Source organism: Alexandromys fortis, unplaced genomic scaffold (assembly GCF_014885135.2).
Source record: "Alexandromys fortis isolate MF-2015 unplaced genomic scaffold, M_Fortis_MF-2015_v1.1 scaffold_42, whole genome shotgun sequence".
NCBI lineage: Eukaryota > Metazoa > Chordata > Mammalia > Rodentia > Cricetidae > Alexandromys > Alexandromys fortis.
The window spans coordinates 9620147-9648072 of NW_026067934.1; the positions used below are offsets into that span (position 1 = coordinate 9620147).

Sequence of the window (27926 nt, forward strand, 5' to 3'; positions counted from 1 at the left end):
GCCAAGATAAGGACGCTCTGGCTAAAGGTACATCAGATAATGGCATGGGTGGCCAAATCGGTGTCCTGCTGTCTCACGAGGGACTCCAGGGTTACGTAAGGTCAGACAGGGCACTCCCACTGGCTCCTCAGTTGAAGCTACTCTGGAAAGGGACAGGCCACTAGAAAATTCACTTCCATTTGCTTCCCACTGGCCATGAGTGAAATGCCCTTTCTGAGACCGGAGAGTGCTGGAGGGCCTCACAACAGAAGTTCTCAGAGCTCCCTGGAGGAGGGATCTATTACTGGCTCGGAGGCTCGGCACAGTTTAGGTGTCTTCCATGTCTCCTTCAGCGTCAGGTAAGAGTACCCCATAGCAGAAAGCCGGGCTTCCCGCCCTCTCTGCCACCTTTTCCCACCAAGTGGGTGGATGGGCCTGGGGGCTTTGGGCTGCCTGTTTGGCAGATCCGGGTGGAAGTAGGCAAGGCTGCCAGTGGGCAGTGAGTGAGTAGCTCCTTTTCTGGCCATTTGCTTTGCACCAATTTCTGTTATTCACACCCCTTCCTTGGCTTGTCCACCACCTGTCCTGCATAGATAGAAAGGGCTTGAAAATTAGGGGTACTGGGGGCACAAGGTGGAAGGAAGTCTGTTGAAGGAATGCAGGATTGACCTCAAGAATAAACATGGTGCAGGTTACCAGCCCGCAGCCAGACGGAGAGACCCAGTATTCAGGGGAGCTACTGGGAGGCACATTCCTTGGGTGGTGGCCAGCCGGTAGTCACGAGACTTTCAAGGAGTGAATAGCGGGGCATAGGAGCTGAAATAAAGTTGTCAAATTGTACAGGAGCAACTTTGCTACTGGGATGGGCTGGAGTTGGGTTCTGGGCTGGGAAACAGGGGCCTGGCCTTTCCAGGGCCTTACACTGCTCTTGCCCTTATGGAATTTACTTTAAAGCAACCGCGTCGGGCCCTGGTGGAACGTCAAATCCTTCCAGCAGCGGTGGGACAGGCAAATCCTCAAAGACGTTTCCTTGTACATCGAGAGTGGACAGATGATGTGCATTCTAGGCAGCTCAGGTAAGCAGCAGGAGGGCGCATCCTCTTCCAGGGAGGACTCCAGGAAAGCCGTGGCTTGGTTTAAGGGCCGTGTTGAAGGACCGAGCTGAAGTCTGTAGAGAGCAGACCATGCATCTGGCGCTGGAATGAACTCTAGCCGCATGTCTGTGAATGGGCCCTGGTACCAAAGGGAAGCCTTGAGAAAAGTCCCTGGGAAGAAGGGAAAGTCCTGCCTACCACACAAACAGCTTGTTTGTCTGTTAGATTGGTTGCTGGTGGTGCTGGAGATCAAATCCAGAGCCTTGGGCATGCTAAGGAAGCCATCTACCACCAAGCCCCAGCCCCAGCTCTATTTTCAATCACTATTTCCACTTCTGGAAAGTTCTTGTCAAGGTGTGCAGCAGGTGGAATTTAACTCATATTCTTGAGCCCACTGCCCCTTTTTCCAATGCTGATTATCAGACACACAACTGAGAAGAGAGAATACTAAAAAAGAATTCGTGTTAACATCAAGTCTTATCAGTCAGTACACTATGTTTTTAGGTTTTTTTTATGTTTTGTTTTGTTTTGAGCCGCATTCTTAAGGACTGGGACCACCTGTGTGTATTCCCCATGCCTTTCTCTTCTTCTCAGGGGAAAGTTTACCGACTTCTCCTAGCTAGTCTCCACCTTCTAAAGTTTCCAGAACCTCCCCCAAAGCACTGACAACTGGGGACAGAAGAGCCTAGGGGAATGACATTTCATATCCCACTCACAACAGCTGGCTTCTTCATACGCAGTTACTTTCTGGCGCTGTTCACATAATCGAAGAGTTATGGGATCTCTCCTGGGCCTTTTATATTTTAATTAGTTAACTAAATTACTTTGTGTATGTATGTGCAGGTACATGTGTTTGTGAAGGCCAGCAACCAACTTTGGGTGTCTTCTGTCTTGTGTATGTACAGACGGGGGTCTCACTATGTCACCCTGGCTGGCCTGGAACTTGCTTTGTAGACCAGGCTGCTCTCAAATCCACAGAGATCTGCCAGCCTCTGTCTCCCGAGCGGGGGACTTAAAAGTTATGTGCTTCCCATGCCTGGCTTCCAGTATTGTTTTCTGAGAAACGGTCTCTCTCTCACTTTTACCTGGGGCTTACTGATGCATCGAGACTGGATTACAAGCACGCTTCACCATGTTACAGTGAGCAGTTTTCCAACCGACCCATCTCCCTGCCCCTCAACCTCGTCTCTAAGCACGCTGACCCCGGTCTGCTTCCAGTACACTTTCTAATGCTATTTCAGCCACCTGGAGGCTCGTGTGTGAGAGAGACTGACTCTGTCTCCAGAGCGACATCCTGCTATGCTACGTTGTAAGTCACTACTTAACGGTTAATGAGAGCTGGAGGGAGGAGAGAGTTGGGGGAGAACCCCGAGGATCTCCGTGTGAAGCTGAGAAGCAGCAGCCTTGCTAGTGGCTGTGAACAGCTGCAGGGACAGACAGAAAGAAAGGACAGACAGCAGTAGCAAACACTGCTGCAGGAACCACATAAGAGGCCTTCAATGCTCTGGTTAGAGAAACAACACAGGAAGGCAGGGATCGTGTTTGGGGAGTCAGGGCATAATTCCAACAACTCATGGGGGTCACTCCTCCTCCTTCTTCTCTTTCTTCTCCACTTCCTCCGCCTCCCCTTTTCGTGTGTGTGTGTGTGTGTGTGTGTGTGTGTGTGTGTGCACGCTACAGGAGGTTGGACCAAGTGTTCTACAACTGAGCCGTTTCCCTAGCCCAGGATTCATTTTCTTTCTTTTAATACAAGAAAATGGTTTTATTCCTACCCTTTAGTTTCTGACAGTTTACCCTCACTGTGATAATAAGACCTTGTAACTAGCGAAGCCGTTGAGCTAACATCCATAAATACGGGTGGGGAGGCGACAACCCATAGGTTTCTCCATGCGGACTGTTCTTTCAGTGCCACGGAAAAACAATTGCAAACAGACCTCACAATATGCGTGGGCAGAAAGGCAACGGAGTGTGTCTCGCCCACACTGAAGTGTAGTAAACAACACATTGTCAACATTTGTAGGGCTTACGTTAGAGCCATGACATCTGAAAACGACGTTCCTCTTAAAGGATGTGGTGTTCTCCTTTCTACCCCACTCTGCCTGGGCACGCATGCAGTCCTGCTTTGGTCAGACATGGTTAGGACAGATGGTGACCACAGGAGCTTATCTTTGGACCCCTCATGATAAAAAGTGGCTTCCACAAAGCTCCTGAATAGATCTTGTGTCTGTGTGAGCTCCTCTGTCACCTCAGGTACCAGGCTAGAACTCTGCAGAGATGTTCTTGGTAGCAACTGGCTAGCTATGGCCAAGGCTCTTGGCGCAGGCTGAGGTCAATTTGTTTTCCCCAAAGGCCTTCAGTGCCCCTCAGCCGCTCAATACTCGCGGGAGCTTGTTGAAAAGCAGAGTCACATTCATTTGTTTTGAGGGGCTACATTTTGGGGTCTCAGACCAAAGGTCAGAAGGTTCTGGCAATGTCAGAATCAGGTCCTAAGGGACCACAAAAAGAAAGCTAGGCACCAGGAGCTAATTTAAGTACCCCGTCTTTCCTATTCTGAACCTTTCTCTTTTTTTCTTCTCTCTCTCTCTCTCTCTCTCTCTCTCTCTCTCTCTCTCTCTCTCTCTTTCTTTCTCCTCCTCCTTTTTTTGTTTTTGTTTTTTTGAGACAGGGTTTCTCTGTCCTGGAGTTCACACTCTGTAGACCAGCCTGGCCTCAGTCTCACAGAGAAACGCCTGCCTCTGCTTTCTGAATGCTGTGATTAAAGGCGTGTACCACTACTGGCGGGCTTGTTAATATTATTTTGAACCTGTATTTTCTTACTCCAAAATGTTTTCTCCACATTTATTTATGTATGTGTGTACATGTACAGGCAAATGCTTGCCATGTCATGCATGTGGAAGCCAAAGGACAACTTTTGGTAATTTGGTCTCTGCTTCCACTATGTACCTCTGGGACTGAACTCAGGTCTTTGGGCTTGGCTGCAAATCCCTTTACTGACTGAGCCATCTTGTATAAAGAACAAATACAAAACACCTTCAGACACGAGTTCCAGTAAAGGACAAGAGAACTACTTTCTTGTTGCCAGATCCAGAAGACACTTGCACGTAGTGTTTGGCCTCTGTTGCTAGGCTTGCCCCCCTTCACTCAGGGGCTTTACCCAGGGCGCCATGGAGAGGCGCAGCCAGAGTTCCATTGAGAGGCATAAAGGATCTGGAGAAGTATCCCCATTCTCATACGGAGGCTCCTCCAGGGCTTTCTTTTGTTGCCCTCAGGCTCGGGGAAAACTACCCTGCTGGACGCCATCTCTGGGAGGCTGCGGCGCACGGGGACCCTGGAAGGGGAGGTGTTTGTGAATGGCCGCGGGTTGCGCAGGGACCAGTTCCAAGACTGCTTCTCTTACGTCCTGCAGGTGGGTGCGACCCCGGCCCGCCCCACCCCTCGCCCCCACCTCCGGGGCTCCGACGACTCTGGTGTTCCCTTTCCTGCAGAGTGACGTCTTTCTGAGCAGTCTCACCGTGCGCGAGACGCTGCGCTACACAGCCATGCTGGCCCTCCGCAGTAGCTCTTCGGAGTTCTACAACAAAAAGGTACAGTAAAACTGACAGTGAAGGCCACTTCCCAAGGGCCAAGGCCTGGTACCTCAGAAGCCCTCTCCTGCCACCTCCCTCCCGCCCATTTTCATATTTTTTATTCTGCTCACCTCCGCCCTAAGTGGCAGTTACATGAACTGAATGAACACCTGAAATGTGACCAGTCCGACCTAAGCCTGGTTTGTTAAGATGCCCCTGGGTCCTGTCCTTCCATCATGTGGCTTCAGGGAATCGAATTCAGGTGGTCAGGCGTGGTGGCAAGTGTCCTTAACCACTGAGCCATCTAATCTTGAAGGAACCTTATGAAAAGTAGACTAAGTTTCCTCCATGAAGAAAGAAAAAATGGAGTCTTCACTCCAGTGTGTTTGTTAAATGTTCTCAGTTTGCTTAGTTCTGTCTGGACTGTGAAGACCTGGGAACTCCCCAGGGAATAAGGACAGGTAGGGCTGTCACCCCAAAAGGCACAGCTTCCTAGGAAGTAGTCTTGTTACTAGACCCTTGGAGACAGAGCAGGCTGCTTTCACCTAAGAATCCTGACAACTCTGGGAGGTGGTCTCTAATTCTAGAGGAACCCAGCCGTCAGGGAGTGGCCCTTCATCTGTCTTTTCCCCTAAGGCTATTACATGGGTCCTGCTTCTCTAAACGATTCTCTGGTCTCACCTCTGGCTGGCATTCAGCAGGCTTGCTCAAATACAGTGTCTCACTTGTGTCCGATACCGGCCGGGGTGGGGGCTTTATCTTCTTCATCCTGATACTGATACACCTATGCCTTCTAACCCCATCAGACTGTATGAAACACTCTGGAGTCTGAAAAAGACATCTGTATTCTCCTGGGAGATGGGTGTGCAAAAATATGCTCATATGGCTTGGTGGTCCTAACCAAGTGACACACACACACACACACATTGCCCGCAGCTCGCGCGCTCTCTCTGCTTGCTTTGGTATTTTTTTTTTTCATCTATTTATTTTACATGCCAGCCACAGCCTCTCCCTCATCCTCTCCTCCCAGGCCCTCTTCTTCATTCTCCACCCCACCCCCACCCCCATCCCTTCTCTTCCATCTCCATTCAGGGAAAGGCAGGTCTTTTATTGCTTTAGTATTTTTTTTTAAGTCTAAATCCCATATAATTTTTTTTTAAAGACGGGAGCTGGAGAGATGGCTCCGTGGTTAATAGCACTGGCTGTTCTTCCAGAGGACTGAGGTTGGATTCATAGCACCCACATGTCAAGCAAAGCTCGGTTCTAGGACCCTTCAACCCGATTCTGAGAGGAGACTTTTTGCCTGGCTTCCCCTTTGCATCCTCTATAGGCCAGGGCTCCGTTTCTGCCGGTGACTACCTTCTCCCCTCTGATTCTCCCTCCGAAGTCATCTCTTCTCCTGTAGCTGCGTTGTGGTTATTTTTCCAAAGTAATGTGCTGCTTTCTTTTCTTTCTTTCTTTCTTTCTTTCTTTCTTTCTTTCTTTCTTTCTTTCTTTCTTTCTTTCTTTTCATTTTGAAAGGGGCACAATCTCGCTAAAGGTGACTGGGAGCAAACCCTCTGCTATACTGTTTCAGCCTCCCCTATGCTTCCCCGGGGCTGTCTGCAGACTGGGGGATCAAGGAAGGGGAGCAGTGGAAGTAGAGGTTTTCCCAAAGGTCTCTGGGGGCTGCAATAAGCCGAGGAAGGGACAAGGGAGAAAAGCCAGCCTTCTTAGAAAGCCAGTGAGGATTGTTTTATATGTTGTTGGTGTGGAAAGCGGAGATGCAAGGAGCTGTAGGCGTGAGCGGAACGAAGAGGGCTGGTGAGGGACTCGGACGGGTGGCAGTGGAGCTGTGGACATGCTAGGCACCCTTTGAGGTTTCTCAAGCAGATCTAAGTAGAGATTGGAGCGGCTTTTAATTACTTTTGGAAGCTGGATTATATTCCTTTGATGTAAAACCGCACCACGATTGGTCACTTGAATCTCTAGGACTTACTAGGGTTACAAAAGAGAAATGGGGGCCACTTCAAACCAAATTGGATTTTTTTTAAAGCACAGAAAATATTTATGATAATCAAATTTCAAAACCCAAACTCTTAACATAATCTATATCATAATTATATCTTTGGGATTTTTTTGATGCAAGAATAAATATTTTGTGTTTCCAGGAACTTAAAAACACTATTTAAAGCTGGCCTATGTATTATCCATTAAACCGAGGTGGATTTTACTGGTATGGTCTTTTCTTCCCAGGGTTTGATGAGTCTGAAAGTGGTCCTCACACTCTAAGAGAAGCATTATCCCCCCTGGGCCATCGCCTGCCCGTAACTGAAGTATCAGCAATAGTTACAGGTGGCAGGTCTGGAGTTTTCTGTCTCTTACAGGTGGAGGCGGTCATAGAAGAATTGAGTCTGAGCCACGTGGCAGACCAAATAATCGGCAATTATAATTTTGGGGGCATTTCCAGTGGCGAGCGGCGCCGAGTCTCCATTGCAGCCCAGCTCCTTCAGGACCCTAGTAAGTGGACACAGACCTGCTCCCAGGTCCTCCCAAGGTACCCTAATGTGCCTGAGGCACCTCCTTATCTTCTGTATGTTTGAGGGCTTTCTTCACAGTCCCCAGTGAGAAAAGGTTTGAGCTGGATTGAAATCTCTGACGTTTCCCAAACCAGAGACCCCAGGTTTGGGAACCGCTATGTAGTTTATTTCCTGATGAGAGTCTCTCATTTGGGGGGACAGTCCTCAGCTTATCACAGTTCACCCTCACAGTGAGGTGAACGTGATACACACTCGACAGTACTTTGAATTTTAAACTTTTCTCAGACTAATGAGAAATGGTAGCACCTTCTCTCGCAGCAACAGTGAGCCACACTCCTGATTGGCCTTGCGGGGGACACAACTGGTCCTACAGTGTGCTGTGTTGACCAAGCTACAGTGCTCAGTAGGTTAGGTGGATCAAATGCATCTTCAGCCTATACCGTGCCTTTACTACCCATGGGGTTATACTGGGTTACAAGGACCATTTGCATCGACTATCTCCTAAAAGGATCCCATTTGTGTTATCCTGTCTCCAGGTGTGCTCCAGAACCTTCCATGACTATGAGGCCCACCTTGTCTAACTTATGAGCGCAGCTCCATTGTGCCCTGTAGGGAAGGCCAGTGAGTTCTGGTATTACTAGGAGTGTTTATGCCATGGGGAAGTGTTTATGAGTTGGCACAGTGTATACACCATGGAGAAGGCTCTATGAAATGAGGCAGCCAGTCCCCTGTCTCCTTCTACTTGGTTTGGTTATTCTCCCAACTTGACAAACCTCACCATGTATATGCACCCCGGTGAGGGCATTTTGCACCTGAACTCTTTCTTCACCCCATGGTAGGACAAGCTTGCCTCTTCTAACCGATGCTTGGTCACAAGATGCTAAGGGGCCCTTGTCACTTTCTGGGTAGATGTAAGCTACAGTTAAACTTCTAAAGAACCCTACCAACGCCTGCCCATCCACCATTCCCCACTTCAGACGCTGTTTCATTTATTCTTCTGCTAAGCGCAGACCACATTAGTCCTGGAACGTGTCCTGACAGAAAATAAGACTGGGCTAGATAATTGCTAGCTAGTCTACTTAGCCTCCCCAAAGGCTGCCTGCTAGCCCTGTTTTCTGCCAGTGTCCCCTGCAGAAGCCTAAGTAGTCCAGAGTACAAAGAGGCCTGATCTGGTCACTGTCCTGTCTCCAGGTGTGCTCCGGAGCTGAGAACTAGGTCCTCGCAGGTCAGGTTCTATCTCCTGGGCTCAGGCTGAAAGCCGTTTCCATGCAGCTATTTCTTGTCACAGTTTGCTGCAACAGCTCCATGGGAAGCTGCTCAGAACACTGAGTTTTGAGCACAGAGCATGCTGGGTGGTGGTTCAGACGTCTGACCCTTCTTTGCCGGCAGAGGTCATGATGTTTGATGAGCCAACCACAGGACTGGACTGCATGACTGCAAATCAGATTGTCCTCCTCCTAGCTGAGCTGGCTCGAAGGGACCGCATTGTGATCGTCACCATCCACCAGCCTCGCTCTGAGCTCTTCCAAGTAAGGGGATGCCCGTTTCTCGTACCGCTCAACTCAAGAGGAGTAGGTGTGGTGTCTTGAACCAGGAATGGCAGGGCAGGGGAACAAGCATGGACCAGTCATTGGAAAAGCAAGGGGCCCGGTTTACCTAGTGCACTCCGAGCCTCTTCTATATACTCGCTCATTTGGTCCACAATCATTTAGTCCACAAGGCAATCCTGGGGCCAGGGATCCACATATACACTTAACAGAAGAAAAGAATATGACTTAGAAATGCCTCAAAATGGAGCCAATATCACACTGTTGGTAAAACGCTGTCAGTGGCAGCTTGAGGAAGATGGCTCAGTTGGTAATGTGCTTCTTTATGAATTTGGTTTCCCCAGCCCATGGGCAGAGAAGCACATGCCTGTAATCACTGTGCTGGGGAGGCAGAGACAAGAGGATCTCTGGGGCTTGCTGGCTAGCCAACCTAGCTGAGTCCAAGAGTGCCAGGCTCAGTGAGAGACACTGTCTCAAAAGTAAGAAGAATTGAGGAAGACACACATGCATGCACACACACACACACACACACACACACACAGAGAGAGAGAGAGAGAGAGAGAGAGAGAGAGAGAGAGAGAGAGAGAGACTTTCCTGGCAATGTGACTGGTATCATGGCCCATTTAGCTATCAAAGCTCTATTTTGTCACAAAAATCATAGATTTTACATGCAAAAGAAACTCCATTTGATCCCCAGTATCCTTTTAGCTATCCACGATTAGTTGGTTTCCTATAGATGAGGATCTAATATTTCAAACACAGCCAATACACATAACACCTCTGGTTGCCCAAGGTAACTCTCAGTGGTTTTTCTCTACCCAAATGTGATGCTAGGCCCAGCACCACAGAGCGATACTCACCTTGCACAGAGGTAACCCAGGCTGGGAACCAGAGGGATGTCTTCCCTTGTCTCCAGTGGACACGCACACACACACACACACACACACACACACACACACACAAATACAGATGCAGGGCAGGGTAACAGAAGACTAACTGGCTGCTTGGAAGTGTATTTCCCTTAAGGACATGGTTACCCGAGCACACACTAACCCCGTCTGCTGTCCAATCAGCACTTCGACAAAATTGCCATCCTGACTTACGGAGAGCTAGTGTTCTGTGGCACGCCGGAGGAGATGCTTGATTTCTTCAATGGCTGTGGCTACCCTTGTCCTGAGCACTCCAACCCCTTTGACTTCTACAGTAAGTACTTTAATGTCCACCAGCATGGCTGCTTAAAGGTTATTTTAGGTTTTAATTATTTATGTATTTCTGTATGTGCTGTGGTCTACATGTGAAGGTCAGAGGTCGGCCCTGAAGAAGTCAGGTCTCTCCTTCCACCAGGTCAGGCTTAGGGATCAAAGTCAGGTCATTAGACTTGGTGGCAAGCACCTTTACCTTCAGCCCTAAATCTTCTTTATCTTTGATTTCCATGATACTGACCCTTCCAGGTTTTTATTTTTGTTTTGGCTTTTTTTTGTTTTGACGTCTTTATTTTTCAAGGAGTTAATTTAGCAAGTCAATTAACTTGCCCCCAGTGATTTACCAGAGAATGAAATGGGGCTTCTCAGACTCTGACAAAGTTGAGTTTCTGAATTGTCCTAGGCAGTTGCTACGGGATTCTCATTGCCTCTCTGGGTAGCTGTAGACATTCTAATGCAGCAGGCGGTCGTTAAGGGAGGAGCTTCTCTGCTGGGATAGGAACAGAACAATTGATGAGTCAGGTATTGTGATCCATTCAGTGAGGGCATGCGTGCATGTGTGTGTGTGTGTGTGTGTGTGCAGGCGCATATGTGTGTGTGGTGTGTGTGTACATGCACATGAGTGTGTGTTTGGTTTGTGTGTGTGCATGTATGCGTGCGTGTGTGTGTGCAGGCGCATATGTGTGTGTGTGATGTGTGTGTACATGCACATGAGTGTGTGTTTGGTTTGTGTGTGTGTATGTATGCATGGGTGTGTGTGTGTGTGTGTGTGTGTATTTAGAAACACATGGGTCCTATCTTTTGGGGAAAACTTTTAGTGGACTTGACGTCAGTGGATACCCAGAGCAGAGAGCGGGAAATAGAAACCTACAAGCGAGTCCAGATGCTCGAATCTGCCTTCAAAAAATCGGCAATCTGTCACAAAATCCTGGAGAATATTGAAAGAACAAAACACCTGAAAACCTTACCCATGATTCCTTTCAAAACGAAAGATCCTCCCGGAATGTTCTGTAAGCTGGGTGTCCTCTTGAGGTAAGAGCCTGGGAAATACAGCCAAGGCCCATTTTAGGTCTTTATAGACATTTACCAATAACGAAATAAAAGGAACTAAAACAGGCTCGTTTGGTTTTCAGGCGAGTAACGAGAAACTTAATGAGAAACAAGCTGGCGGTGATCATGCGTCTTGTTCAGAATCTGATCATGGGCCTGTTCCTCATTTTCTACGTTCTCGGCGTCCAGAACAACGTACTAAAGGGTGCTATCCAGGATCGTGTGGGGCTGCTGTACCAGCTTGTAGGCTCCACCCCATATACCGGCATGCTCAACGCTGTGAATCTGTGTAAGTGTGGGAGGTACATCTCTTTCCCCCAAAATTCACCTGCTCCAGCTGTTACCTTTCAAAAGCTCACCAGTATAAAGGTATTTCTCTAAGCTGAAAATTGCCCCATCCCCGGGCTCCCCAGGGAAGGGAATGAACAGTGGGATGCCCTTAATGCAAGTAGCTCATCAAGTGGACAGCCCTGAGGGTCGAGGCACCCAGGAAATATCAGAGTGATGCAGCATTGATGGTGTAGAATCTGGAAAGAGCTTTTCAGAAGTTCACAGCCTAGGATGTTCAGTTCATGTGATCCAAGTCACCAAGCGTGATTCTGCTTTGGAAGAGCCAGCACCTAGTGTTTCAACCCAATGGCGACCCTGAAGCACTGGACTGCCTAGTGCTGCAGTTTGCATCAGGAAAAATAGGCCTCGAGGGATTTCCGAAATGGAATACCAGCCACATGGAAGAGGGGAGAACAGCGTTTGGAAAGCCAGTCCTAGATGGGCCCGAGGGGCAGTGAGAAGTCTCTGTCTTTCCCAGGCTTTTCTGGCCTCTGGGAACCAATCTCCTGCCCGGGAGGACACAGGGCCTCAAGTCACCCACTCGCCCCTCTCTGCTTTATTACTTTCCAGAGAAGAAAGTAAAGTGTGGGGTCTTTGCTACCGCACTGGCCCCTAGGTAATGGGAGAATTTTGAGGTGGGAGGGTTTATTATCCCATGATCATGGAGCCTGCCCGGCTACCTTCCTGACCCAGCCCTGGTAGACCTCAAGTTAGCGTGGGTGGCCTTTCCTCCCTCGGTGGCTTGGTGACTGACTGTTTTTGGAACATGCCTTCCATGCCAGTTCCCATGCTGAGAGCTGTCAGTGACCAGGAGAGTCAGGATGGCCTGTACCAGAAGTGGCAGATGCTGCTGGCCTACGTACTGCATGCGCTCCCCTTCAGCATTGTTGCCACCTTGCTTTTCAGCAGTGTGTGCTACTGGTAAGGTGGGGTTTGGGGGGCACTGAGTTCACCTGGGCCAGGCTCCCCATGGAGGGCTGGTGGGACCCAAGAGCAGGCCAGCGAGACGTATGCCAGGGAACAAGTCCCATGGTCTGAGGGTCTGGGCTAGAGAGGAGTGCTCACTGAGGGTAAGGCACGGCAGGTGACTGAGGTTAGGAGACAGAGGGCCACTGACTAGGAGACATTTCTGTGGATGGCTTATCAAGAAAGATAAAAGACAGTGCGGGAGGGGGGGGATTAGAGTGGAAGGATGATCCTTGTCCTCATATGATAAAATCATCAAAGGTGACGGAATGTTTGTAAACACCACAAGGCTATGACTTGAGAAAAACACTCACATAATTAAAAAGACATGGTGAACTGGGTGGTGGTAGCACGGTGGTTAATCCCAGCACTCAGGAGGCAGAGGCAGGAGGATCTCTGTGAGTTCGAGGCCAGTCTGGTATAAAGTGAGTTTTAGGATAGCCAAGGCTACACAGAGAAATTGTCTCAAAAAACAAAAACAAGCACATAACAAAACAAAAACAGGGTGATTTGGGCAAGAGGAAAGGGAGCCTTCAAGACTGACTGGGAGAGCAGACAAAAAATGGGGGGTTCTTTTTCTTGCTCTAAAAATGGACTGATGGACCCACAAGTCTAATGAGAGTTTAAGATACACTATTGCTGGGGAGAACCATTTGCTGAAAGACATTTACAAGAAAAATGCACAGGTACAAATTAGCTTGTTACAAGGACATGAAGATCAAATCAAGGCTCTAAGAATAAAAGACACTAGTGAGATTGAGTGGGAAGGAGATGAACGAGGACAAGGCAGTGAGCGATTTCACACCGGCAATAATCCTTCCGCGCCGGGATGGGCTGGGGCAGCACAGCAGGTGAGCCCTCAGCATTAGGGTAGGAATGGCAGGTAGAACACAGTTTTTAATGGAGAGACCCAGAGAGTTCCACAGCCCCACATCTGCTAGCCCGTATGACTGTTGTCTAAGCAATTTAATGTTTTGCCACGAGAGCTAAAGACGTTCTAACAGGCAGTTCACACTGAGTTGAAGTCAGTGGAAACAACCGTGGTAATAAGGGGGCTCAAATGTTGGCTTTGTTCCAAAAGGGGCCTGACAAGGGGGAATGGGCTTGCCCTGCTAATTCCACCTCCCCCTAGCCAGCAAGGATTTATTCACAGGAGGCAAGTATGGTCTTTTTCTTAACTGATGTGTGTGGAGAGAAAACTAAAGGCCCGTGTTTTTCTAGGACTCTGGGCTTGTATCCTGAGGTTGCCAGATTCGGGTACTTCTCTCTTGCTCTCCTGGCCCCCCACTTAATTGGAGAATTCCTAACTCTCGTGGTGCTTGGGATGGTTCAGAACCCCAATATTGTCAACAGCATAGTGGCTCTGCTGAGCATCTCTGGGCTGCTTATTGGATCTGGACTGATCAGGTAAGGAAGACTGATTCAAAAGATTCAGTCTGGCATGGTTTGTGGTTGAGGATCACCTAATAATGGCTTCCATAGAGCAGACCTTGTAGCTCGGCTGCTTCTACGGCTTGTCAGCTTTATTGTTTTAGACCTTGACCTGCTCACTGTTTATTAATACAATGTCTTTTATTGGACATCAGGACACAACAAGATAAGCATATTATTGATGTGACGCACATGTAACAAGCTAATAAAACAAGAGAAGAAAACCAATCTAGATTCTCTAAGAAAACTCACAGCTCAATTTATAGCCAGTGTGCACATTAGCTCCTATCTAACTGGTAAACGTGAGGCGTTCTTCCAGTTCTCAATTCTCATTTTAAAACGTTTATTCTTATTTGAGGTGTGTGTGTGAGTGCCTGCATGTATGTATGTGCACCATGTATGTGCTGGAGCCTACTGAGGCCAGAAGAGGGCATAGGATCCTCTGAAACTGGAGTTACAGGGTTGAGAGCCACCATTTAGTGGCTGGTGGGAACTAAATCCAGGTCCTCTCCAAGAGCAGCCAGTGTCCCTAACTGCTAAGCCATCTCTCTAGAACCCCCTTCTCTGATAAAGGGAATGGGGCTTGCCCGGCTAGTCCACTCTCCCACTAGCCAGCAGAAGAGGAAAGCACGGTCCTCTGGGGTTAAAGTTAGTTAGATGAAGGAAGCACCATAGACAAAGCGCTAGTCCAGAAAGAATGAGGTCTAGTGGACATGGCACATGTTAACACCATCCTCGGGTGATATTTAATTCCTCACCACATTTGATTTTATAAATTTTCCTTTATATATCATTTTGTAACCAAGAACACACAGCCATACAACACACATACTTTTTACATTTAGTAGCAAAAAAGGGTCAAAAAATTTAAAGAGTAAAATCTGTCCAGGCAACACTACACGTGGGCACCAGTTAGGAAAGTACAAGCCCAAGGGGACGTGATGACTTTGGGAGGTGGCTCAGTGGGAGAGGGCTTGTTATAAAGCATGAGGACCTGAGTTGCGGTTCCCTGCACCCACATAAAAGTTAGGCATGGCCTGTAGCCCCAGCACTTAGGATAGGGTATGCAGAGACAGGAGGACTGCTGGAACCAGCCTACCCCCCAAATCACAACCTTCAGGTTCAGTAGGAGACCCTGTCTCATAGGAATAGAAGAGAGAGGCGGAGAAGAATACATGGCTCATGTGCTGAGGGGCACACACATGAGCACGCACATACATGTGTACACATGCACATAACAACAAAGTCAAGGAAGAAACATCAAGAAGAGTGAGCATCTATTTAAACGTTATTCCACTTATGTGAGAGTTGGAGGAATTTGTTTTCCAGTAAGAAAGTCAGGCTTGGGCACGGCTGCTCGGGGCTCACCCCCAGGAGGAGGCTCACACTGCACATGCTCCGTGGAGAGGGCTGATCCTGGGCTGCAAGCTTCCTCTATTGCCTCGCTGCCATCTGATGGTGAACAAGTCACTTTTTTTTTTCTGTCAAAACTGGTTTCCTCATTTATAAAATCTTGAGATAAAGAGCTACATCTTCAGGTCATGGGGTCAACGGGAGGACCAGCCTGAGAGCATGCCATGAGCTGTCCACACTAGAGCGGTAAGGGCAAGCTACCACTGGGCAAAGTGAGCTGTTCCATCCATAGACAGCCTTTCTATGACACTCTATTTGTCTCTGTGGCTGAAGTGGGTTGGTGACATCTCTGAAAACGGTGCGAGTCAGCCCAGAGGTTCAGGATCAGGCCAACAAGGTCGACCTAAGGGTGAGGAATGTCTCCTCTTTCATGTGTTCAGATCTTAGTGTGCTGGTCAGTCTGGCACTATAGGTTTTGGGGGAAAGGGGATGATGGCTCTTTAAAGGGACACCATGGCCGTCATTGGCAAACACTCTCATGTTCTTGGCAAAACCTCCCTCCACGTAGCAAGGCTGTGCAGACAGGCATCTGTCGGTAAACAACCCATGGCTCCTCCCTCTTGAAAGCAAGCCAATACTTCTGTGACGGAGTCTTGTGCCTTCTGCTTTGTTTCCCTGTCACCTGTACAGAACCTGCCTTCTGGCCCCAGGGCCGAAGATGCTCTCTCTGAAGCACGCCCCCCGCCCCAGCTGCACACATGCACGTGCGCATGCACACACACACACACACACACACACACACACACACACGGACCACCTTGCATCACATCCTTTCTCTGTATTTAAGACCACAGTCTTGGGAGCAGTAGCATGTCTCACTCATCAGCACAGTCTTCCTCAGGGGCCAGCCCATGACACAGAGCCCAGCAAGTGTGTAACACATCATTTGTTGGGTTGAGTGGATAAATGGATCACTTTCCGTGGGTTGCCACACAGGGCCCAGGCACTGGCCATGTTGGTTTCCTTTCTGGCATCAAGCCTATGTGCAGGTAGAGCATATGTCTTGTGGTTGGCCTGGTGCACAAGGGGACATAAGGGCATGCGCTTCTGACCTCAGAGCAGCAGCGCACAGCAGGACAGCCTTCCTCCAGTGGCCGCCACCCTGTGCAGGTCTCGGCCATCTCATACTTGAACTTTTCCCACAGCCTCCTCTCCCGGGTTTGCCAGTCTCCCCTTATTCTGGTCCATTCTACTTCGTTGGTGTTACATTCAGTTCCTGAAAATGATATTTCTATTTGGTCTTTTCCATGGTTACTCAGTCAACTCATTTTGAGACCCTGATACCCTGCTTCTGGTGTGGCTCCAAGCTCACCTCCCTCGGCTCCCAGTTCCCATCCTCTGCTCTAGCTTGGAGAACTATTGGGCCCCAGAAGTGGGACCGGTGGCCTGTCCTTAGGCCATTTCTGCCTCAAAGTGGCCTCTCTCCTCTGTAAGCTTTTCCCATGTCCCTAACCACGCTTTCCAGCCCGCAGTCTGCCATCTAGGAAAACTGCCAGTAACTGGAGTCATGGGGCCCGGGGAGCACCCGGGAATGGGTGAGACAGTAAATAAGAATGGTAAGGGTGTAATGAATATGTGGTATTGGAGTCTGTGCGCTCCTGGCACCAACAGTTCACTGCTGTGTATTTTTGTGGTATTGAGGATGCGTAGTCTATGTCCCTAATTACATTATGAGTTCCTCAGGGATAGGATACTTAAAAAAAATCCCTAAAGCACCTAGGATTAGAATCTTATAAAGAGAAATTATTTAATATATCTTTATGTGTATGGATGTTTTGCTGGTATCTATGTCTGTGTACCACCCATTCGCCTAGTGCCTGTGGAGGTCAGAAGAGGTGTTGGATCCTCTGGAACTGGAGTTACAGATGTGAGCTAGGTGTGAAATTGAACCCAGGTCCTCCACAAGAGCAAAAAGTGCTCTATTGAGCCACCTCAGCAGCCCCACGGTGTATTTTTACTGATAGAAACGATACAGTGATCCAAGAGGCAGTCAAACTTGGCAGGATGTTTCCCCTGAGACAGACTGGAGAGGAGCACGATCCACAGGGGTAAAGGAAGGCACAAAAGTGAAAAACAACAAACGCCAAACAAAAACAAAAGCACCCCTCCCCCACAAAAATCCAAACCACCGACAACACAAAAACCCTAAAACCAAGACCCAAGGAAGAGTTTCTGTTTGCAGGCTCCAACCTCCTCTCTTGGACACTAGTCTGGTCCTCCTGCCACCCTTAATCAGATGTCCCAGTCTTCACCTAATGTAGTATTACTAAGTGTATGATCATTTGCATGTTTACATAAGTAATGTTGAGAGAGACAGAGAGAGCCAGCCAAGGGTCATGAGAGTCTCTAATGAATCCAATCCACTGAGACGGCTGCCAGGGGGGTGTTAAATGACGAAGCACCATGCTTGCTGACATACAACAATAACTGAGTTCTATTCGGGAGACTAAAGATCATCGAGAGTGTGAAGAGCCTGGTTCTACACTGTGCGAGTTTCACCAAAACGTCTTCAGTCATTTCTGATAGTGGGATATACTCACAGTTTTCAGTGTTGTTTGAAGACTTCATAGTAAGCATCACTTTTACAACAGAGGTGGAAGATTATATTTAGATTAGAAAACATAAAGACTGCTCTTTTTATATAGTTAGACCATTTCCTAGAACCTATTGAATTTTCCTTTTTCTTTTTCCTAAGAAACATAGAAGAAGTGTCTATGCCTTTTAAAGTCTTGAGTTATTTTACATTCCAAAAATACTGCTGTGAGATTCTTATTGTCAATGAATTCTACGGGTTGAACTTCACATGTGGTAAGTATTCTATTTTACAGTATTATTTTTACATGTTGTTCTAAGTAGGCAATCTCCTAGGGAAATGTATTTTTGGAAGAAATACTATGAGAGAGAGAGAGAGAGAGAGAGAGAGAGAGAGAGAGAGAGAGAGAAAGACTAGAAGACAGCTTTGGATTTTCTTTGATTTTGTTCCTTCCTAGCTGCCTAGTTGGTTCTCTCACTGGGACCTGGGCTCTCTGATTAGGCCGGGCCGGCTGGCCAGCAAGCCTCAGGGATGCATGCCTCCCCAGTGCAGTGTGTGTCACTATGCCCATGTTTTATGTGGGTGATCAAACTCGGCCTTGTTTTTGTGGCAGTCACTTTCTTGAATAGGCTATCTCCCCAAACTCTTAGAAATTTCATAATACAATTTTCAAACCTTGATTTGAAATAAAGCCCACAATTTTTCTCTCATTTAAAACAATTTTTAAAGAGATTTATTTATTTTGTCTGTGAATGTTTTGCCTACCTGTATGTATGTATTCATGCTGTATGAGTACTTGGTTGCTGGTGGAGGCCAGAAGAGGGTGTCAGATCCCCTGGGACTGGAGTTACAGACATTTGTAAGCTGCTATGTGGGTGCTGGGAACCGAACCCAGGTCCTCTGCAAAAGCAGCAAGTGCTCTTACTCTGAGCTGTCCCTCCAGCCCCAAGCTATTTTCTCTGATTTTTAAAGAAAAGTATTCACCAGTCAAGTTAGTCTCCTGTTAACAGTGAATAGTTTAAGGGCACTCGATACAGGTCTACGTGATTGCTAGTATATTCTAGATAGGCTCAGTTCCTATATCACTGAACATACCAAAGCTAGCTAATGTGGCCTCTTGCTCCCCAAACTGTGTATAGAATACATATGGGTAAATCCATTTTTTTAAATGACAAATGTCAACCTCCAATTCCAAGACAGGGCAGTGGGAACACAGTGCCCATGGCCACTGGAAATCCCAGTGTACGGTAGAGTTTAGCGGTTAAATATTTTCAGATGTCAATACCAATAACTTCTAGGGTGTTTGCTGGTAGGTAAAAAGCAGGAACAGGGGGATGTAGCTATTTTCAAGAGACAATCAAATACTTTTCCATCTTCAAAACAAGCCAGGACCCCAGACTCACTCTTGCTTCATCTCACTGTGAACTCTGGGTTCGCTGAAATAGCGTGTGTCTTTCACTAAGAAGGCTACTTCGAGCGCTGAGCACTTTCTGAACATCAGGGAGAGATTTGTGATGAAATGCATCAGAGCTGACTGTCTGTCTCCTTGGCAGGTGGCTCCAATAGCTCCATGACAATTAACCCAATGTGCTCCATCACCCAAGGAATCCATTTCATCGACAAGACCTGCCCGGGCGCTACGTCCAGATTCACGGCAAACTTTCTCATCTTGTACGCATTCATCCCACTGCTTGTCATCCTAGGGATAGTGGTCTTTAAAGTGCGGGACTTCCTCATCAGCAGATAGTTGATGGCAGCCAGGAAAGAGTGCCTGCCACGGACCACAGAGGGGTGCCATCTGCTAACCATCACGATTCCGTTTGTGACCCTTGCATCTATCAGACCCCCAAGTGCGACGGAAACTGCTCACCGTCCCCCACTATTCCAGCTTGTGGGGAGATGGGGACGTGTAAAGTGCGACTGAACTGGCCCACGGATGTAAATAATGATAATTCATAAACCCATGGGAGATTAGTTTGACTATGTGTTTATTTCTGTACCCAGAAAATAAGCCCGTTTTAAAAATCGTGTTTACATTTGATAAAGAATTTGATAAAACAAAAGTGTGTGTGATTACTGACTTGTAGCAATCCAGGAAGTTCTGGGTTTGCCTGAGAAAGCCTCCTAGAGAAGGGGATAAGTAGCTTCTGCTGCCATTTAAAAGCCACAGATACATGCCTGTTCACCTGATGGGGCGGTCACCTGATCACATCAGGCAGCTGCTGGACAGATGTTGGTGAACACCCCTGACACACAGCGAAGAAACCTCAGGAAAATGCTGAACATTGAACACTGTGTATCAGACAGACTTCTGACGAATATGCTTGTTATCTCTTTACTTTTAGCATAATTTACCTTCTAAAATGAAATGTTACCGGGCAGAGTGGGACAGAGAGACGAGCTGTGTAAGTCTGGAGAACAGCTGCTAAGCAACGTCCGTATGAAAATGTCAAATGACACAAGTCACACACCAGGAACTCATGTTCTCGAGCTGGAGAGACAAAGGGCGCTGATAAGGGCAAACACACACCCACAGTGCACACTTCCAGGGATGGAATGATGGGTGTCGGCCATTAGAAATAGATTCTCTAAGTGACTGATTATCTTTCTCATTGATCCTCAAGTAATTTATGAATAAGTCTGAAATTTAATTCTCTCAATGTTACCATGGTAACCATGAGGGAGGCTCTCAGAGAGAGCACATGAACTTGTTCCATTACTGTGACCTAGCTTATAAAGAATGATAAATTACAGCACTCGAATGTCTCCCATTACAGGAGAGAGGAAGCCACAGTGAAAGTCTATTGCTAAGAACTGTATTTAAGGATCTGAGGCATTGGTATATTACCAGCATAGTATTGTCAATTTTTATAAAAGGTCTGTGACGCTGATGATTATGGTATAACAGTTACACAATGCCTTACAGATTATATATGTCACATCAGTTGTAGACAGTCCTAGGGATGATAATCTACTCAACTAGTTCAAAGACAGTCCCACAGGGAGGAGCCTCTTTCGAGATCGCTGATTTCAACCCTGGAGACACGAGGTGAGGGAAGCAGCTTCTATTATTCATATGCAGATGAATTTCATTCTAGTTCAGAAACATTTGGAGAACTGACATCATGTGCGACTTCAAGCTACTAATGTTCGTGATAGCGCCCTATAATTATGATGGCTTTTGACCCCCGACAGCTTGTGTCTTGAGTCACAGAACGGACAGTGATATAAGAAAACCAATGTAGGAGCTGGATGCCATGGACCGGCTCCGGGGAGCCACTCAGACCGTGGGAGAAGCAGGGTCTTGGTAACAGGAAGGCACAAGTTCGGCGAATGACAGACAGACACAACACACAAGAGAGTGCTTGGATTCTGCTGCGATTTTACTGAATTCATGTTTTCATTATATAGTATTCAAACAAAGAACAAATCAGAAGGTCATGTGTCATTGGTTGGCCAGTATGAAAGCTTCTTTTAGTCACATCAGCAATATTTAAGAAAAGTACATTATCAGGAACAGATGTTAGACATAAAGCATCCTTAGAAGAGGAAATCTTGTCCTTGGGAATGTAAACCTCAGGCAAGTTTATTTCATCTTATGAATAGAAAGTTTCTGTCTCATTATCGCTATCATGGCCCTTCCTCTTCCTAACCCTTTATTTCATCTAGTGACCAAATATGCTGAATCAGTTCTCTGCACCTGCTGAAATATACTTTTTAGTATCTTCTTATGCAGCAGACATCATGGGGGTTGGGATCTAGCAAGCCTATCCATAAAGTTGAAAGTATAATATAACAGTCTTTGTCCATCAACATTAACCCATCTATTCCTTTGCTCATCATACACCCTGTGTATGACAAAGGTTCTGCTGTAGTCTTATACATTCCCATACTGTGCTTCCTTATCCCAGAGCTGTTTCTGAAGAGAATGATCCTTGTCTTGTATATATATATATATAGAATATCATATTATAAAAGAGATTGTGCAAAGCTCATATCCTGCATAGCCAGCTAATCGAGAAACCCGTCTATGCCTCAGCTGTGGCTAATACCAGGCTGTCTGCCATTGACCTCCAGGAAGCCTAGTCCCATGGGACATGTAGCTCCCGTCCGGCACAATGACATATGTCATGTCACACAGACAACACTGGAGTTGGTGTGGCAGCTGGAGAAATAGAGGACCCGGGTTCAATTCCCAGCACACTGTCTGTAACTCCAAGATCTGACACCCTAACTTAGGCATATATGCAGGCAAAACACCAATGCACATAAAAAAAATCAATGTATAGAATGGCCACTTCTATTACTGTTGTGGCCTGGGCTGTTTGGGCCTTTAGGATGCTGACCACAGGATGGCTTTCTCCACAGCGCGGAGATGCATCAGGAGCTCACTGAACACTCTTCTCAAATGTCAGACCATATGCAAGACAAACAGCTGACAGATTCCTGTGTCATCAAAATGACCCACATGTCCTCACCTGTTCCAGTAATGTGCTTATTTGAAGCCGTGCCCACAGCACATGAAGAGTCATGCAGGGCACAAGAATACATACCTTTCCTGTCCTATCCAGAACTGGCTTCTCGCATGTGGTGCCTGCCTGGAAGTCATCCTGGATGCTCTCATTCATGTTCTGGCCAGATTAGTGACAGCTACGCACTGAGACTAGCCTATTCTTTAAAGGTGATATTTAAAAATGAATGTGCCGGTCTCCTTGGGTGAGGAGGAGAGAGGGAAGGACGGAGGCTGCTGCCTTAAAATGGCCCATTCCAGACAGCTGGGAAGTTCTGGGTATGAGGACCAGGGATGCACATTTTACATAAGCACCTGCAGGTGCTTCTTGTGCCTCTCTGTTGAAGGTGGGAGCATGACACCTGTCAACTCCTTTCTGGCTTCCTACCGCCTGCAGCTGAGTGTTCAACACGGGCACCCAGGACCGACAAAACGGGTCAGTGGTTAAAGGCATCTGTCATCAAAACTGCTGCCTCAAGTTCAATACCCAAAACTCAAAATGGTAGAAGAGGAGTATTTCCTTTGACCTCCATACATATTCCACGGTGTTCTCTCTCTCTCTCTCTCTCTCTCTCTCTCTCTCTCTCTCTCTCTCTCTCTCTCTCTCTCTCTCCACACCATGGCATGTACACACACCATGGCATGTAACACATATACATACACCATGGCATACACACACACACACACACACACACTATGGCAAGTACACACATACAAACACACTATGGCATGTACACACACACACACTATGGCATGTACACACACTATGGCATGTACACACACACCATGGCATGTACACATATACACTATGGCATGTACATACACACACCATGACATGTACACACACACTATGGCATGTACACACACACTATGGCATGCACACACACACTATGGCATGTACACACACTATGGCATGTACACACACACTATGGCATGTACACACACTATGACATGTACACACACACTATGACATGTACACACACACACCCTTGTTTCTCATTTCTAAAAGACCAGAGCAGACACTTACACGTGTGAAACAAAATTTATACTTCTTAGACATTACAAGTAGGTGATAGAAAATTTTTTTATTTAAAAAGAATTATATATAGTGAATATTTCCTCTCCAAAGACTTCAGAACGCTCACAAAGTTGTACCAGAACAAGAAACAGATTGATTTCCCTAGTATATTATACATCTTAACTTTCTTCACATGCTGCCACACAAGGGAAGAAAATGATCTGACTTGAACTTGGGAAGGAAGACACAAACCACTATGGTGGACCAGGTTCAAGAGTCCAGCTCAATTTGTTTCCAGGTCTTGGAAGAACTTCTCTTGTACTGTTCCAGTTCCTAAAACAAAGATCTGCATTACTTTAAGGAAAAAACAAAACAACACGTAGTTTCAAGCAGGCACTTGCTACGACAACACAACAGCACAGCCTTTCATCTGTCATTTGCAAGGCTTCTTGCTAGTTACTGAGAGTGACTGTACTGAACACTCATTTTCTGTAAGAGCCTCCAGAGTTCCGGACAGACTAAGCAGTGCTCAGAGACGAATTCAGTAAGGTTTCAGACAAAATTACCTACTAAACAGAATATACAAGTCACTTCCAATTAGCAAAACAAGGCATTCATACTTCAAGGATATAAAACTATTTGAAAGTGATGTTCAGTTCTTTCCAAAAGTTTGTCTGAAGTTAGCAAATTATCAATATTTGAGATTTAGATGTCCTTCCATACAGTGATTCTGCTCTTAGAAATGTCACCATGCAAGGGCTGGAGAGCACAGGCTGCTTTCCTAGAGGACTTGGGTTCAATTCCAAGCATCACATGGTGTCTCATACCCATCTGTAACTCCATTTCCAGGGGACGGATGGATATATATATATATATATATATCGCCCTCTTCTGATCTCTGCATACATGTAGTACAGACATACAAGTAGGTGAACAACCACACACATAAAATAATCTTAAAAGGAGCAATTTGTCATACTGACCTCGGTGTGGTAGCACATGTCTGTAAGGCCAGCACTGGAAAGGCTGAGACAGAAGGATCTTAAGTTTGAGGTCAGCCTGGGCTTCACAGTAAGGCCCTAGGACTGGGGGGTAGCTCAGGGGTAGAGTGTTTGCCTAGCAATGGTTTCACCCCATCACAGAAAAGACAAAATCATAGGGTTAGGTATGGTGGCAAATACCTTCATTTCTAGTACCTGGGAGGCAAAGGCAGCAGAAATCAGACTGGCCTACATAGTGAATTCCAGGCCACACAGTGAGACCCTGAAAAATAAAACAAAACAAAACAAAACAAAAAAAAAAAACAAGCAAGCAAACAACAACAAAAATTTCTATAAAGTAAAAAGTTTTGTTTTTGTCTTTTAGCTTTTAGAGACAAGGTCTCATTATGCAGCTCTGGCTGTCCTGGAATTTGCTCTGTAGACCAGGCTGACCTCAGATTCATAGAGATCCACCTGCCTCTGCCTGCCCAGTGCTAGGATTAAAGGCGAGCACCATTTCTTTCTTAAAACAGAAACAGACTTGGGCTTTGGAGATAACTCAGTGGGTAAGAGAGCTTGTACTGCAAGCTTAAAATCTGAGTTCAAATCCCTAGCACCATGCCAAAAAAGAAGGAAGGAAGGAAAGAAAGAAAGGAAGGAAGGAAGGAAGGAAGGAAGGAAGGAAGGAAGGAAGGAAGGAAGAAAGATAGGTAGGTAGAGAAAAATAGTGAAGCAGGCAGGGTGTGAACAGACAGAGCTGCACAGCTGGAAACAGCTGTCTGTAGAAGGGACTGATTAGGGACATGAGTGCTCATTTATACTCAGCCTGGCGGCAGCCAAGACAAATCAATAGTAGTCATATGTGCCCCCTTAAAAAGAGCAACAGTAGGAGGAAGAGAGGACTTCCATTGTCTCCTCCCTAGACCTCCACATCTTTAACATATGTTAATTTCACAGACAGGAGCCTTCACAGAGGATCACCTTGGGGCAGCTTCTGTGCCGGTAAGGTCTAAGCAACTGTACAAAGTCTATCACTATTCCGGATAAACAAAAATGGTTGCTCTGCAAGATAAGCTGAGCAGTGTCCACTGGCTGAGGTTACTAACGTTCACAACGGCTACAAACAAAATCAATTGCTGTGTTCATAAAGAGTACAGATTATCTTTCACAGTTATACTTCAAGCTATTAAAACTGAACTGCCGAAGAGTTTCAAAGCTGCATGTATACTTTAAAATGCTTTTCTAGTGATAACTGCAAAGAAGTCTTCAGTTTGCTTTAGGTCTGAATGACACTGCCCACTTACCAGTTATTTTCCACTTAGGCTATTAAAGGTTAACTAATAAAAAGTAGGTAACTGGGTGTGGTGGCACTCACCCTTACTCCAAGACCCCAGGAGGCAAAGGGCTCTCCACGAGTTTGAGGTCAGCCTGGCCAACACAGTGAGTTCCAGGCCAGTCAGACTACACAGCTAGACCTTGTCTCAAAGCAACAAAAAAGAGCCATAAAAATAAAGTGATATTGCAAGCTTTGTCTTTAACTGGAAATGGTCAATCATTTTTTATCAAGATCTAGGTGAGGACATTGCTTTGAAGGTCTTTGTTGGCTATGGTATAGAATCTTCTTACAACAGAAAAAGAATGGGGCTGGTCACCTGGCCATGCCCAAAGTAAGATGAAGAGGCTGCCTCCCCGGCCCATCCCTACCTACCTCAACTCTCTTAAGAACCCTGAAGGCTCTGAAGACACACAGTCTATGGTTTTATGAAACACTGTAATTGTATAGTATGATATAAAAATATTACAATGGCATCTTCAGCAAAGGACAGTAACATCATTGTTCTCTAACCATGAGATCAGTGTGTCAGTGTGCTTAGTTAAATTATAGCCCTAGGAGCAAGCGGATTGTTTTAAACTAGGTAGCTATGGCTAAGCAAGAGGACTTTCAAAGTGAAAGCAATTATTTACCTAAACCTCCCATCCTCTGCCCTGGACTCCTTTTTTTAAAGACAGAGTCTTGCTATGTTGCCCTGGCTAGCCTGTAACTCCTATGCATACCTCAGCCTCTCCAGTGCTGGAATTAGAGTCATGCATCTGGCTTTTTGGAACTCATTCTCTTTGGATGGATACCTTGCTTATCCTAGATATAGCTGGGGAGGGCCTTGGTCCTTCCTTGGAGCAATGTGCCTTACCCTCTCTGAGGAGTAGATGGGGAGTAGGGTGGGAGGGTATGTGGAGGGAATGGGAGGAGGGAAGGGAGTGGGAACTGGGATTGGTATGTAAAATGAAAAAAGATAGTTTGTTTTAAAAAAAATAAAAAATTTACTGAAAATTAAAAAATAAAAAAATAAAGTCATGCATCACCATGACCACATTCCCCTTTTAGCCTCTTTTAACAACAATATTGAAAAGAGGTAGACAGATGGAGCAAACACTTTTCATATTCAGATTCCCTAAAATCAGGAGTGACTTAAAGCTCGAGGACTTAATGTGAGATCTGACAGACAGAGAGACCTTTGAGCAATAAGAGAAAAGAGTGCTAACAAGGAAAGAGGTTGGGGGCCATCCCATCTGCAGGAATGCTATGGCCCCCAACCTCTGATCAGTATGGGCTGGCTTCACAGGTTACAGGACTTGCCTGTGTCAGAAAGGACTAAGATCAAGACAGAGCTGAAGGCCAAGCTGTGCTGTCATAAGATACCATGACCACAGAAACTTGGGAAGAGAAGGGTTTATCTCAACTCACATATACACCTGCATATGTATATCCATACTACAGTCCATCACTGAGGGAAGTCAGGGCAGGAACTCAAGCAGGGCAGGAGCTGATGCAAAGGCCATGGGGGAGTGCTGCTAACTTGCTTGCTACCCATAGTTTGCTCAGTCTGCTTTCTTGTTGCACCCAAGACAACTAGCACAGAAGTGGCACTGCCCAAAATGGACAGGGCCCTCCCCAAACAATCACTAATTAAGAATATGCCTGACAGGCCTGCCTACAGCCTGAATTTACAAAGGCATTTTTTTCTATTGTGGTTCTCTCTCTCTCTCTCTCTCTCTCTCTCTCTCTCTCTCTCTCTCTCTCTCTCATGATTAGCATGTGTGAAACTGTCATAAAACCAGCTAGCACACTAGCATATTCATGCATTTCATTTAGGGAGGTGAGTTGCAGGACTGTCCACTCAAGGCCAGTCTGAGCTACCGAATGAGACTGTAAAAAATTGTTTTAAATAGCAATCATAAAAGAAGTATTTTATCACAGAGCCTTCCGATGAAGCATTGTGAGATGTGGTGGTGAAATTGTGGTGGGGTGATAAGGATGTGGTGGTGAGGATGTGGTGGTGATGAGGATGTGGTGGTGATAAGGATGTGGTGGTGAGGATGTGGTGATGAGGATGTGGTGATGATGAGGATGTGGTGATGATGAGGATGTGGTGATGAGGATGTGGTGATGAGGATGTGGTGATGATGAGGATGTGGTGATGAGGATGTGGTGATGAGGATGTGGTGATGAGGATGTGGTGATGAGGATGTGGTGGTGATGAGGATGTGGTGGTGAGGATGTGGTGGTGAGGATGTGGTGATGAGGATGTGGTGGTGAGGATGTGGTGGTGATGAGGATGTGGTGGTGATAAGGATGTGGTGGTGAGGATGTGGTGATGAGGATGTGGTGATGATGAGGATGTGGTGATGATGAGGATGTGGTGATGAGGATGTGGTGATGAGGATGTGGTGATGATGAGGATGTGGTGATGAGGATGTGGTGATGAGGATGTGGTGATGAGGATGTGGTG

The 27926-nt window shown here is 46.6% G+C and overlaps 2 protein-coding genes across 2 annotated transcripts in view; one reads left to right on the forward strand and one right to left on the reverse strand.

Moving 5' to 3' along the window:
* Nucleotides 1–123: 123 nt before the first annotated feature.
* Nucleotides 124–19687, forward strand: Abcg5 (ATP binding cassette subfamily G member 5). The gene is made up of 13 exons (XM_050146139.1): nucleotides 124–338; nucleotides 934–1055; nucleotides 4343–4479; nucleotides 4559–4657; nucleotides 7006–7138; nucleotides 8548–8687; nucleotides 9779–9908; nucleotides 10726–10939; nucleotides 11041–11246; nucleotides 12070–12208; nucleotides 13475–13660; nucleotides 17793–17905; nucleotides 19184–19687. The coding sequence occupies exons 1-13, from the start codon at nucleotides 196–198 to the stop codon at nucleotides 19375–19377; spliced, it is 1956 nt and encodes a 651-aa protein (XP_050002096.1). The 5' UTR covers nucleotides 124–195; the 3' UTR covers nucleotides 19378–19687.
* A 3519-nt stretch (nucleotides 19688–23206) lies between these two features.
* Dync2li1 (dynein cytoplasmic 2 light intermediate chain 1) overlaps nucleotides 23207–27926 on the reverse strand; it is a 34047-nt gene continuing 29327 nt past the window's right edge. Inside the window, exon 13 of the mRNA XM_050146122.1 lies at nucleotides 23207–23491. Within this exon, the coding sequence (XP_050002079.1) occupies nucleotides 23429–23491 (63 nt within the window). The 3' untranslated portion in view covers nucleotides 23207–23428. The remainder of the gene's footprint in view (nucleotides 23492–27926) is intronic.